We start from the raw sequence: 14127 nt of genomic DNA on the forward strand, positions 1-14127 counted from the left end.
ACGCCATGTTTTCAAAACTTTTCAGTTTAGTCTATTCAAACAGACCCCATTTCAAAGGATGCAAGCACACCTGAACAGACTTAACAAGATAGAGGATAGAGAGAGTTTTGTTGATGCTGAGAACAGAATGCATATTTTTTGAAGTAACATTCTTCGAACGTTCTCTTGTGGTTTTTACGAAAGTTTTTCTTAACGTTCTCGGAAACAATTTGAAAACATTACTTAAAATAGAACTGTGAGGAAACCTATAGGTAACGTTTGCCGAAGTACTGAAATTCCCAAAGAAGAACGTTGTTTCTTAATGTTCTTGGAACAATTTGAGAACATTACTTTCAATAGAACCATGAGGAAACCTGAAGGAACATTATTTCCTAAGTACTGAAATTCCTACAGTAGAACATTTGCTCTTAACATTCTCTGAACTATTTGAGAACATTCACGATTTTACATTCCTTAAACGTTACCAAATTGAAATAAAATGTAACCATGTCTGAACTTTTAGGAAACATTCTGTTAAAGTAATGAAATACCAAGAAAAAATATATTTTTTGTCAAGTTACTTAAATGTGCTGGGCATGTTCCAAAGCCAAGTAACTATCCTGCACCATTCCCAGAAAGTTGTGGAAAGGTTGTAGCAAAATAACCATAGGACAACCACACTCTCACCAAACTTTAAGAAACATATGGTTCTCAGAACGTTATGTGCTAACTCTGTAGCTACCTTTAAAAAAAACATCTCAGCCCGTAGAGTGTGACAGTTATTTTGTGATAGCTTTACTCATGGTTGGCATATAGGTTCCATTTTCCCATTGCGTGCAGTCAGTTTCACTGAAGTGAACCAGAGCGAACCACATGAAGTCAGAGGTGACAGAGGTTCTGCTGGACACAGCACCTTTAGGTTATAAGTTGAACTCCCCCATGCCTACTCCTCTGTTCTGCTCTGTTGAATAACTGACTGAGGGTAGAAGGCTGGCTTCCTGTGTTTTTCTCCTCTCCTCTCCTCTCCTCTCCTCTCCTCTCCTCTCCTCTCCTCTCCTCTCCTCTCCTCTCCTCTCCTCTCCTCTCCTCTCCTCTCCTCTCCTCTCCTCTCCTCTCCTCTCCTCTCCTCTCCTCTCCTCTCTGCAATGTAGTACTCACTCTGGGCTATGTGTAACTCAGATGTTTGTTGGGGGAGTGTGTGAGTATGTGTGTGTCTGCGCGTGCGTTCGTGCCAGGGTGGAACCAAAAATAATTTTTGTTCCGTTCCACTGTTCCGACTAGCAAAATAAAGTTCTGAACCGGTTCTAATAAAAAAAAAGTACAGGTTTATATTGATCCTTTGTTTCCTTTTTAACCTGTGAAATCAACCGTTTTTTTATATAGGTCATTAAATTACTTCACCAATCAGTACGGATAGAGCAGGCAAGCTAGTTGTTTACATGCGTGATGGACATAAGTGTAGCCTATGGCGCAAGATGTGATTGAAATGTTGCAGGTGGGAAGAAAGCGAGAGAGGGTTGGGGAGGAGGCTTGATGCGCTGGGCATCTTGTTATGACATGCATTCTCTGAATTAGAACCACATAATTGTACCTAGGAGGAGCGGCTTCTATAGAGGAATTTTAAATGTCCTTTGAGCTAGTTAGCTAACAAGCTTGTGTGGTTAGACTGGCATCAGAATGAAAAAATCTTACCTTTTTGTAGTTAATAAATCCAAAGTGAAACGTTATAACTTGACCTATAGTATCCTTAACTAGCTTTGAAAAATGTAATCCATTCTTCTCTAGCTAAATTAAAATCTCTCCCTATTTTCTGGATAAAGCTTGTAATGCTAGTACTATGCTTTGGAGGGGGAGGGGAAAGTAGCCTAAACATGCACAAACACTGGCAAAGATTTTCAGCTTGAAGGCAGACACTGGAATATGTTTCTGAGTGACAGAGTGAAGGCTTTGCATTGGCGCTTTGTTGCATGGATCACTTTCTGTTCCGGTTTTTGGTTCTGTTCCCTGAACCGATTCTAACCCCTGGTTTGTGCTCAAATTCATGAGTGATATGTGCCTTGAGATCTATTTGCTAGAGGTGCAGTTTGTGAGTGACAGAAGTTTCTTTACTCTTTACTTGCTGCACCCCAGACATTCTTTCTAATTATGGTTTGAGAGTGATTGACAGATCATCATTTTCTGATTCAGCAAAAATCCCCTCTGGGATGGGTTCTTCTCAGGCGTTTGACATCATGAGTGGAGATTTCCATTCAACTCCACCCAAATTGAGATGAGCAGAATGTCTCAGAGTTGGCAGGAGACACTGTTGAAATATGAGGGAAAATTGAAAAATCGCAGTATTGAACCTTTAAATTGCCAACTGCACTTTAAAGTATACATGTTTAAATACATGCACACTCACTCCTGCCCACTTTGCTCAGGAGAGGAAGAGAGTGGTATAGAAGACCACATGGGCATAAAGAGTCAATGATCCCTGGATATATCTGCATGCCAACCTGCCCATGACCCCTGGATATATCTCCATGCCAACCTGCCCATGACACCTAGGTATACAGTATATCTGTGCCAGCCCAAGGCTTTGGGGAGATTTACTTCACTCTGCCACAGTGAGGGCTGTTGTAAAATAGAAAAAATACCAAATATCTCTCTCTCTCTCTCTTACCACCCCAAACTGCATTGTGTTGGGCTTTGGGCGGAGACTTAAGCATGCTTCTGGATCCTTTTCCAATCAGAGGATAAGGAAGGACTATGAATATATAGGTACTACAACAACTTGGGATATAGGGATAAAGACCACAAAGTCTCCATCATTCTGTCACCGTTACTTTTCATTTCTTTTACCAACCATGCACTTATTCAAATGGTTTATGAAGTGGGCATCACTTAACACAGAAGTGTTATGCGCTTGGTAAAATATTCCTCATGTGTGAAAGATACCTGCTGTGCATCATCTTCACACCACATGGCTGTGTCTGAATTGGTTGAGTGAATTCAATTAATTGATGTTGTACTGTTGCCAAACATGCTAATTATGCGAATGTCAGTCACAAGAAGAACTTTTCAAGAACGTACGCTTGTGTTGCACTATCAAGGCTGACACAATTTTTGTGAAGATCGATTGGTCAAATATTCTGCCAGCTTATTACTATGGAAGACTGCATGCATTCTTAGAAAATGACCATGGAAAAGCAACCGATTTTATCAGACAGTTCCATTACTATCCAACGCAGAATAGTCATTTAAAACTTGAGAAAGATTCCACATCTTGTGTTTAAGCTGAAGGTTATGCCAGAACATGCTCCTGACACAGAGTATCATTTTGTTGCGATAATGAATCACAGAGGATAAAGAATGTTTCAAGTGCAGCTCCTTGTGACACACTCTGAACTCTCCTTCCATCAACAAGGACACCAGCAAAGCAAACAAGCAAGCAGATGAAGTTACATAAAGCCCCATTAATGTTCTTAAGCAGATGAGGCTATTTTGAGTGTACTGGCTCTACGGCAGATCAGGCTCCTGTGTGTGTTTTTTCTTTTGAATTCTTGCTTCTTCCTCTCTTCACGGATTATTGCGTTCCAATTTCAGCACATTGCGAAATGTAGGTCACAAATCAATTTAGAGTGTCTCGTGTCGGAAACCTCAGAGGAGGGATGGGGGGAGGAGAAGGGGAGGGGGGTCTTAGATTAGTCTCCCCCTCTTCTCCTCTTCTCTGTGTGGGTGTGTGGGCCCTGAAATACATTTTTCCTCAATGAAGGGCCTCAGGCAGGACCTGCTGTGCTTTTCTAGTAGCCTGTGGCGCTAGTGGCTCTTCACACACAACCGACCACTGAAAGAATGGGCGGTTTGGGTTTTTGAAATACGGCCAGCATGAGTTCCATTTAGCCATCCTTGCAACAGGTTGAAAACATTTATTTTCCCAAACATTTTTTTCCCCCAACAATTTCACTCGGGGGTGATTTTATTTGCCCCCCCCACCCCAAAGTTAAAAATAAATAAATACAATTGAATTGTTGGACAGCAAATCAGCTCCAAGGGATTTTAATTTTGGAAATCTTTTCCAAAATATTCCTACGCATACAGGTAACTTTTTAAAATAATTTTTTTATCTCACATTTGTTTAACCAGGTAGGCCAGTTGAGAACAAGTTCTCATTTACAAATGCGACCTGGCCAAGATAAAGCAAAGCAGTGCGACAAAAACAACAGCACAGAGTTACACATGGGATAAACAAACATACAGTCAATAACACAATAGAAAAGTCTATGTACAGTTTGTGCAAATGTAGTAAGATTAGGGAGGTAAGGCAATAAATAGGCCATAGTGGTGAAACAAAAGTTGAGTGACACAAATTGTGACTAGGGTGGGCATGCTAGTTTCTTTATTTCTATGTTTTCTATTTCTTTGTTTTTGGCCGAGTGTGGTTCCCAATCAGAGGCAGCTGTCTATCGTTGTCTCTGATTGGGAATCATACTTAGGCAGCCTTTTTCCCACCTGTGTTTTATGTGTAGTTATTTTCTGTTTAGTGTCTGCACCTGACAGAACTGTTTCGTTTTTTTCTCTTTGTTATTTTGTTCAAGTGTTTTTTGAGTAATGAAGATTCATGAACACTTATCAAGCTGCGTTTTGGTCCATGCCTTCCGACGAGAGACGTTACACAAATATTAATTTTCACAAAGTCTGCTGCTTCAGTTTGTATGATGGCAATTTGCATATACTCCAGAATGTTATCAAGAGTGATCAGATGAATTGCAATTAACTGCAAAGTCCCTCTTTGCCATGCAAATGAACTAAATCCCCCAAAAACATTTCCACTGCATTTCAGCCCTGCCACAAAAGGACCAGCTGACATCATGTCAGTGATTCTCTCATTAACACAGATGTGAGTGTTGACGAGGACAAGGCTGGAGATCACTCTGTCATGCTGTTTGAGTTCGAATAACAGACTGGAAGCTTCAAAAGGAGGGTGGTGCTTGGAATCATTGTTATTCCTCTGTCAATCATGGTTACCTGCAATGAAACACGTGCCATCATAATTGCTTTGCACAAAAAGGGCTTCACAGGCAAGGATATTTCTGCCAGTAAGATTGCACCTAAATCAACCATTTATCGGATCATCAAAAACTTCAAGGAGAACGGTTCAATTGTTGTGAAGAAGGCTTCAGGGCGCCCAAGAAAGTCCAGCAAGCACCAGGACCATCTCCTAAAGTTGATTCAGCTGCAGGATCAGGGCAACACCAGTACAGAGCTTGCTCAGGAATGGCAGCAGGCAGGTGCATCTGCACGCAGAGTGAGGCAAAGACTTTTGTAGGATGGCTTGGTGTCAAGAAGGGCAGCAAAGAAGCAACTTCTCGCCATGAAAAACATCAGGGACAGACTGATATTCTGCAGAAGGTACAGGGATTGGACTGCTGAGGACTGGGGTAAAGTCATTTTCTCTGATGAATCCCCTTTCCGATTGTTTGGGGCATCTGGAAAAAAGCTTGACCGGAGAAGACAAGGTGAGCGCTACCATCAGTCCAGTGTCATGCCAACAGTAAAGCATCCTGAGACCATTCATGTGTGGGGTTGCTCCTCAGCCAAGGGAGTGGGCTCACTCACAATTTTGCCTAAGAACACAGCCATGAATAAAGAATGGTACCAACACATCCTCCGAGGGCAACTTCTCCCAACCATCCAGGAACAGTTTGGTGACAAACAATGCCTTTTCCAGCATGATGGAGCACCTTGCCATAAGGCAAAAGTGATAACTAAGTGGCTCGGGGAACAAAACTTTTGGGCACGACAGTACAGGTACAGTGATCGGTAAGCTGCTCTGACAGCTGATGCTTAAAGTTAGAGAGGGAGATATAAGGCTTCGGTGATTTTTTTCCAATTCGTTCCAGTTATTGGCAGCAGAGAACTGGAAGGAAAGCCGACCAAAGGTGGTGTTGGCTTTGGGGATGACCAGTGAAATATACCTGCTAGAGCGCGTGCTACGAGTGGGTGCTGCTATGGTGACCAGTAAGCTGAGATAAGGTGGGGCTTTACCTAACAAAGACTTATAGATGACCTGGAGACATTGGGTTTGGCGATGAATATGTAACGAGAGCCAGCCAACGAGAGCATACAGTTCGCAGTGGTGGGTAGTATATGGGGCTTTGGTGACAAACGGATGGCACTGTGATAGACTACATCCAATTTGCTGAGTAGACTGTTGGAGGCTATTTTGTAAATGACATCGTTGAAGTCAAGGATCGGTAGGATAGTCAGTTTTATGAGGGTATGTTTGGCAACATGAGTGAAGGAGGCTTTGTTGCAAAATAGGAAGCCGATTCTAGATTTAATTTTGGATTGGAGATGCTTAATGTTAATATGAGTCTGGAAGGAGAGTTTACAGTCTAGCCAGACACCTAGGTATTTGTAGTTGTCCACATATTCTAAGTCAGAACCGTCCAGAGTAGTGATGCTAGTCGGGCGGGCGGGTGCGGGAAGCAATCGGTTGAAGAGCATGCATTTAGTTTTACTAGTATTTAAAAGCAGTTGGAGGCCATGGAAGGAGTGTTGTATGGCATTGAATCTCGTTTGGAGGTTTGCTAACACAGTGTCCAAAGAAGGGCCAGATGTATATACAGAACTGTGTCGTCTGCTTCCAAAACAAAACAAAAAAAAGGAATCATAAAGTGTCTTAATGGAATGGTGGGCCACCACAAGCCATAACAGCTTCACTGCACCTTGACAAGTGTCTGGAACTCTCTTGAAGGGATTCACCATTCACCATTCTTCCACCATCATTTGGTATTTTGTTGACGGTGGTGGAAAACGCTGTCTCAGGCGCCGCTCCAGAAACTCAAGTGTTCAATTGGGTTGAGATCTGGTGACTGAGAAGACCATGGCAAATGGTTTACATCGTTTTCGTGCTCATCAAACCATTCAGTGACCACTCGTGCCCCGTGGATTGGGCCATTGACTCCCTATTGTGTTCCCATAGCCATGGTATTCAAAACAATGGCCTGCCCAGCGTGTTTATACATAATGGGATGATAATTGCTTAGTTAACTCAGGAACCACACCTGTGTGGAAGAACCTACTTTCAATCAAATCAAATAAATGTTAATTGTCACGTGCCGAATACAACAGGTGTAGATCTTACAGTGAAGTGCTTACAAGCCCTTAACCAACAATGCAGTTAATAAAGATATGGTTTTAAGAAAGTATTTACTAAAATAAACAGAAGTTTAAAAAAAAAAAACTTTGTGGACCTAGACTTGGCGCTCCGGTACCGCTTGCCGTGCCGGCAGCAGAGAGAACAGTCTATGACTAGGGTGGCTGGAGTTTTTGGCAATTTTTAGGGCCTTCTCTGACACCGCCTGGTATAGAGGTCCTGGATGGCAGTAAGCTTGGCCCCAGTGATGTACTGGGCTGTACCCTCTGTAGTGCCTTGCGGTCAGAGGCTGAGCAGTTGCCATACCAGGGGGTGATGCAACCAGTCAGGATGCTCTTGATGGTGCAGTTGTAGAACTTTTTGAGGATCTGAGAACCCATACCAAATCTTTTCAGTCTCCCGAGGGGGAATAGGTTTTGTCATGCCCTCTTCACGACTGTCTTGGTGTGTTTGGACAATGATAGGTCATTGGTGATGTGGACACCAAGGAACATTAAACTTTCAAACTGCTCCACTACAGCCCCATTGCTGAGAATGGGTGCATGCTCAGTCCTCCTTTTCCTGTAGTCCACAATCACCTCCTTTGTCTTGATCACGTTGAGGGAAAGGTTGTCATCTTGGCAACACACTGCCAGGTCTCTGACCTCCTCCCTATAGACTGTCTCATCATTGTTGGGGATCAGGCCCACCACTGTTGTGCCATCGGCAAACTTAATGATGGTGTTGGAGTCGTGCTTGGCCATGCAATCATTGGTGAAGAGGGAGTACAGGAGGGGATTAAACACACATCACTGAGGGGCCCCTGTGTTGAGGATGAAGGACTATGGTGGTCTGCTTGAAACATGTTGGTATATCAGACTCGGTCAGGGACAGGTTGAAAATGTCAGTGAAGTGACTTGCCAGTTGGTCAGCGCATGCTCGGCGTAAACATCCTGGTAATCCGTCACTGGTATAACCTGCTTTAGTTTTTGCTTGTAGGCAGGAATCAGGAGGATAGAGTTATGGTCAGATTTGCCAAATGGAGGGCGAGGGAGAACTTTCTACGTGTCTCTTGGTAAATATTTTGTTCTACAGCTTATCATGAGATACTCTACCTCAGGCGATCAAAACCTCGAGACTTCCTTAATATTCGATTTTGTGCGGCAGCTGTTATTTACAAATAGACACAGACCGCCACCCCATGTCTCACCGAAGCAGGTGTACTATCTTGCCGATGCACCGAAAACCCAGCCAACTGCATGTTATTCATGTAGTCGTTCAGCCACGACTCGGTGAAACATAAGATATTACAGTTTTTAATGTCCCGTTAGTAGATGCAGATTACTCACTCACTGATGGCTCCTTACAAGGCACCCCGACCTATGTCTCCAATATCTCCCTCTCTTCTTCATGCGAATGACGGGGATTTAGGCCATGTCGGGGGGCTAAAGTAAATCCTTCGCGTCCGGCTCGTTAAAGAAATCATCTTTGTCCAGTACGAGTTGAGTAATTGCTGTCCTGATATCCAGAGGCTCTTTTCAGTCATAAGAGACGGTGGCAGAAACATTATGTACAAAATAAGTTACAAATAATGTGAAAAAACACACACAATAGCACAATTGGTAAGGAGCCCTTTAAGCGGTACCATCTCAGATATAGAATATTCTTTGTATCCCTCGTTTACTCGTGTTTCCATTATTTTGGCAGCTACCTGTATATGTGATTGTATACAAATGTAAGCAAGGTTTAAAATGATTGTGTTTTAGTCAAATATCATATATGTTTGGGCTTCTTACGGACAATTTGCAGTCTACAAATGATTTGTAATTATCCTCCGGCCCCCTGACCATTCGCTCAAGAACAAATCGGCCTGCGGCTGAATCTAGTGTATGATTCCTGGCCTATAGGGATATTTATGTATCTACTGCATGCGTTTCCCTAGGTATGTAAATAGCCAGGGTATTCAGAAGGGAAAGGGTGCAATACATGGGAATATATTCTTTATAGCCCACATGACATCATTTACATTCATGTTTGTACTTCAGGTTCAATGGAACAAGTCCTGAAAGTTATAACTATGCTGCTTGTTCATCATACTGTACATCAGGGAACCTTATAGGGAAATAATGTATATAAATAACATGTGCATGCCACAAATGTAAAATATGTGCATAAAACCAACATATGAAATGAATGCAGTATTTTATGATGCTGAGACTGGGAGTATGTCTGATAGTCAATGAATTTGATACATTAACATCATTTTTTTATTCAGTGAACAGCATAGAAGGGCACTATTGGGAGCTTGGGGATATTGTCAGCCTTTTGTGTGGGAGGTAGGCTGACTGATGCTAGACACTAGACACTAGATACAGTGTCGGCCTATGTTTCCCTCGTCTCAAGTCGACAGTGAAATTCACATCAGTATTATTAAACTTATGTATAACAATTGTTTTTACCCCAGTTCCAGAAATAGACTGACGAGACTTGTTTTCTCTTTTCCTGTTCAGGTGTTGACCATCTGGGCTGTGGTGATTTCCGGGACAACGGCTGACCTGACCTGTGATACACTGCTACTGCTGTCCACCAATCTCACTGGTGAGGCCCTCTTCCAATCGTATAAGGACGGTTTTCTATGTGGGCGGGGAATATGGTGGAGGAACATTTTTGATGGTCTATCATGTTAAATAGGGAGTTGAACTCATTCTGAGTTCTTCCCATCACTGAATAGGCACGGGTGGAATACTGTACATAGGCAACAACAGTCATTATTGGTCAGTCCACAGCATCAGTGGAAAACAGGAATGCAATTGGGCAAGAATGTGTTCCCAATCGAAGTCCATGTGCACTCTACAGTCCCAATCACCTATGATGACACAAAGCTTTCAAATATAATTTTTTTTGAATGGGGGGCTGAACTGATTCTGCATGTGTTTTTCTGCTGCTCATTAAGAAAAATAAGATTTGGGTCTTGTATGTTCACTATATTGTACCTTGGTAGTTATTTTTGTTTGTCCTTATTGAGTCACAGTAGCAAAAAAATTCCCTCAGTATAGTCTGAATTAAATAAGATAAATCAAGAAATATATAATTAACTTAAAAGTTTTGCAGAGGAGGTCTTAGTCGCGCAATTTGACATCTAGCTAAGGTGTCTGGTGCAGTATTTCTCAAGTATTTTTTTTTGTTGCATGGAAACTAGAAGTGCACTGCAGTGCTACTACGCTCGAGACTGATTTCTGAGAACATGTCTACAACTTCAGCAAGCTGTCGAACTATCGTAAAATAAAGCACTAGCTACAGTACACACTGTTTATCAGTGCATAAAATCACTAGCTAATTCCATCTCTGTGGTTGTCAATAAAGCTAGCTAGTAGCTAGAAGGCACTTAGCATAGTTAGCAAAATCAGCTTATCAAGCAAAAGCTTATCAAGTCACTCGCGAGTGGAAAAGTGCTTTGGTGTCTGAGTTTTTACAACTTTCTCATTATCTATTACCAGAGTGTATGTCTGTCTGGCAGTGTTTCATAGAGAATCATGTTACAAAACATGCTGCGGTGGGACACAAGATGCTCGCTAATGGGTTCTGAATTTTTGAATATTGAATCATGGCAGTTGGTATGCATGTGCGCATTGTCTTCATTTGTAATTTTGCCCAAAACAGTGGCAGACTCGAGTGATTACTATCAAACACATCAGCAAGTTGCCACACAATAAGTTTAGGTGCCAAGTGGTCTTTCAACATAACATTGGCGACGTGTTGTCTTATGTGTAACAAGTCCCAGGCACTCTGTAATGTGGGCAGGTCTGTCACTGCCTGTGGGTTCTATCATATGATTAGATTGAGCGCGATCAGCATAGCTGTTTCTCCGTGCATGACAATTCTCCCTTGGCGTTACCATCTGTGTGAATGGGCAAGTAGGCATGATCAAAATCAAAACCCAACAGCTTCTATAAATCTCGCAAATCTCCATTTTGGAGATACTGACTTTATGCCCATAATTATGCTATTTACACTTTGTAGTACATGTTTTTAACAATAATCAATGTTTCTGACTATTATCGATGCAACATAGGCCGTTGTCAACCAGAGAAATATATATATATTATTTTTATTTCATTTTTTATGTCTAGTTGCTCTTTAAGACTTTCCTAGAGTGAGCTATACAATATACAGTACAGTAGCTTTGGTCAGAGAGCACTTGAGATATTTCAGATGAAATTGTGTTGAGGTGAAAGGAAGACACTCCGAGATGAAATTGTGATGAGATGAAAGTACCCCGCTCTGCACTCAGATAGAAGAGGTTGTTGTGAGATGTGCTATTACCTCTGTCAGTAGTGCCATTCTTATTGTTCCCAGATGGTTCAATTGGCCAATCACAAATCACAGTTCACCCTTCAGTTATAAAAAGGCATTGGATGTGTCTTCAATGGCATCCTATTGGCTTTAAAGTACACTAATTTTGACTAGGGCCCATAGAGCTCTGGATAAAGTAGTGCATAACAGTATATGGGCTCCCAAGTGGTGCAGCGGTCAGAGGCGTCACTACAGTACCTGGTTTGAATCCAGGCTGTACCACATCTGGCCGTGATTGGGAGTCCCATAGGGCGGCGCACAATTGGCCCAGCGTCGTCCGGGTTAGGCCGTCATTGTAAATAAGAATTTGTTCTTAACTGACTTGCTTAGTTAAATAAAGGTTACATTTTAAAATACAAGGAATAGGGTCAAAATTAGAGCACTATAAAATGAATAGGGTGCCATTTCGGACACAGGCATTGTCTGAAGTTGACTTGACTACATGACAAAGGTGTGAGCAGGAGATTTCCATAGGCTGTGGGATCTTTTTGCATGAACAGTTTATCAAGACTGTCTAATCGTCTGTGATGGGACTTAGAGTTGCACCTCAGTTACCCTCAGTATCAATCTAGGAGTAGTCTGTGATGATTGCATATTCTTTTCCATAAGGATTAGTCCTCCCACCCCTCGCACCCTTCACCCCTCACTTTCACTTCAAAGGCCAATCAAAAAGATTATGTAGAGCGGTTGCTTTGTGCTGTATGTGTAAACGCAGTGTGTTTGAGGACATTGGTGGAGCTCAGATTCGATAAGATCTATGATGATGGATTATCTCTAAGTGATCAGAGACTGCATGGGGAAGAGATGTCAGGTTATAGAGCACACTTCATAGTCTTTATAGCTTCCAACATTATGAGGGTTTGACTGACAAGATTCTAGACTCATTTGACCTGTAATGAAACAACAGTTTGACCTGTAGCACAAACCTTCAGACAGGTGTACAGTTGGCTATACAGAGGGCTATGAAAGGTGAAGAGCTTAATCATCGGAGCATTGAGAAAATCATGTCAAGCACATTATCTAGTCATATCAAGGATGAAATCATCCATATCTCACTCACCATGATGGTGTTTAAAATGGGATTCAATGTGAATCTTAAATTTTTGTCACTTCTTTGATTCCCTTTTACCCAGTCTGTTAAAAGATGGTTACTGAGAAAGGATGCCAAATATATTTTCTCTACACTTCATCATACATTTTTAAATGAAATTGTCAGCCAGCACAGAGGATAGGTTATTTTGTGTGTTTTTCAGAGGTAAAGGTCAGAAATATTGCTGGATTTGGAGTTTACAAAGATTTATTTTTTTTACGTTTTCTTTCTTCAACTGTCATTCTCATGTCATGAAGTCACCACCTTCTTCTAGAGAACTCTTGGGAAATCAACAATGAAAAGTTCTGAGATGACACATAACGAACGGGAACATAGTCTGCCTTGTTCACCTCTGTCAGCCATCAGAGATGTTGTTTCCTTGTCTTTTCAACTTCCACATGAAAGGGGAAAACACATCTTAGGGATGGGCATGAATGACAAATTACAATGACAAATACTACTCCAAAATACCCTAAAAACCAATGTATCAAAATAAAATATAACATTCTTTTGCAAAGTATTGTATTTAATTAAAATACATGTATTATGTATTTTAACATACAAAATTACATTTGCAAGTAGCCAGCCGAACAGCAACAACATTCTCAGTAACAGTTACAGAAACTTCTTACTTACTATGACTGTGATTTGTTGAATGCACTTTTACTCTGGATAAGAGTGTCTGCTAAATGACCAAAAGGTAAAGGTATAGGTGAAAAGTAACAACTGCAAAGCACACTGGGCATTGTCATAGGCCTAATTTCAATTAGAATGTTTTAGATATACAGTGCACTCGGAAAGTATTCAAACCCCTTGACTTTTTCCACATTTTGTAAAGCTACGGGCTTATTCTAAAATGGATTAAAAAAATTATACAAAATCCTCATCTATCTACACACATAATGACAAAGCAATTTTTTTGGGGGGGAAATATAAAATTTACTTAAGTATTCAGACCCTTTACTCAGTACTTTGTTGAAGCACCTTTGGCAGCGATTACAACCTCCAGTCTTTTTGGGTATGATGCTACAAGCTTTGCACACCTGTATTTGGGGAGTTTCTCCCATTGTTTTCTGCAGATCCTCTCAAGCTCTGTCAGGTTGCATGGGGAGCATCGCGGCAAAGCGATTTAAAGGTCTTTCCAGAGATGTTCGATCGGGTTCAAGTCCGGGCTCTGGCTGGGCCACTCAAGGACATTCAGAGACTTATCCCGAAGCCACTCTTGCATTGTCTTGGCTGTGTGCTTAGGGTCGTTGTTCTGTTGCTCTAGTCTGAGGTCCTGAGCGCTCTGGAGCAGGTTTTCATGAAAGATCTCTCTGTACTTTGCTACGTTCATCTTTCCGTCAATCCTGACTAGTCTCCCAGTCTCTGCCGCTAAAAAACATCCCCACAGCATGATGCTGCCACCACCATGCATCACCGTAGGGATGGTGCCAGGTTTCCTCCAAATGTGATGCTTGGCATTCAAGCCGTAGAGTTCAATCTTGGTTTCATCAAACCAGAGAATCTTGTTTCTTATGGTCAGAGAGTCCTTTAAATGCCTTTTGGCAAACTCCAAGCGGGCTGTCATGTGCCTTTTACTGAG

The 14127-nt window shown here is 41.8% G+C and overlaps 1 protein-coding gene across 1 annotated transcript in view; it reads left to right on the forward strand.

The window, feature by feature from the left end:
• The window catches only part of LOC111979890 (corticotropin-releasing factor receptor 1), a 159863-nt gene that overhangs the window by 51224 nt on the left and 94512 nt on the right, over nucleotides 1–14127 (forward strand). Inside the window, exon 2 of the mRNA XM_024010563.2 lies at nucleotides 9610–9697. Coding sequence (XP_023866331.1) covers nucleotides 9610–9697 — 88 coding nt within the window. The remainder of the gene's footprint in view (nucleotides 1–9609; nucleotides 9698–14127) is intronic.

The sequence above is a fragment of the Salvelinus sp. IW2-2015 genome, linkage group LG20 (assembly GCF_002910315.2).
Source record: "Salvelinus sp. IW2-2015 linkage group LG20, ASM291031v2, whole genome shotgun sequence".
Lineage (NCBI taxonomy): Eukaryota > Metazoa > Chordata > Actinopteri > Salmoniformes > Salmonidae > Salvelinus > Salvelinus sp. IW2-2015.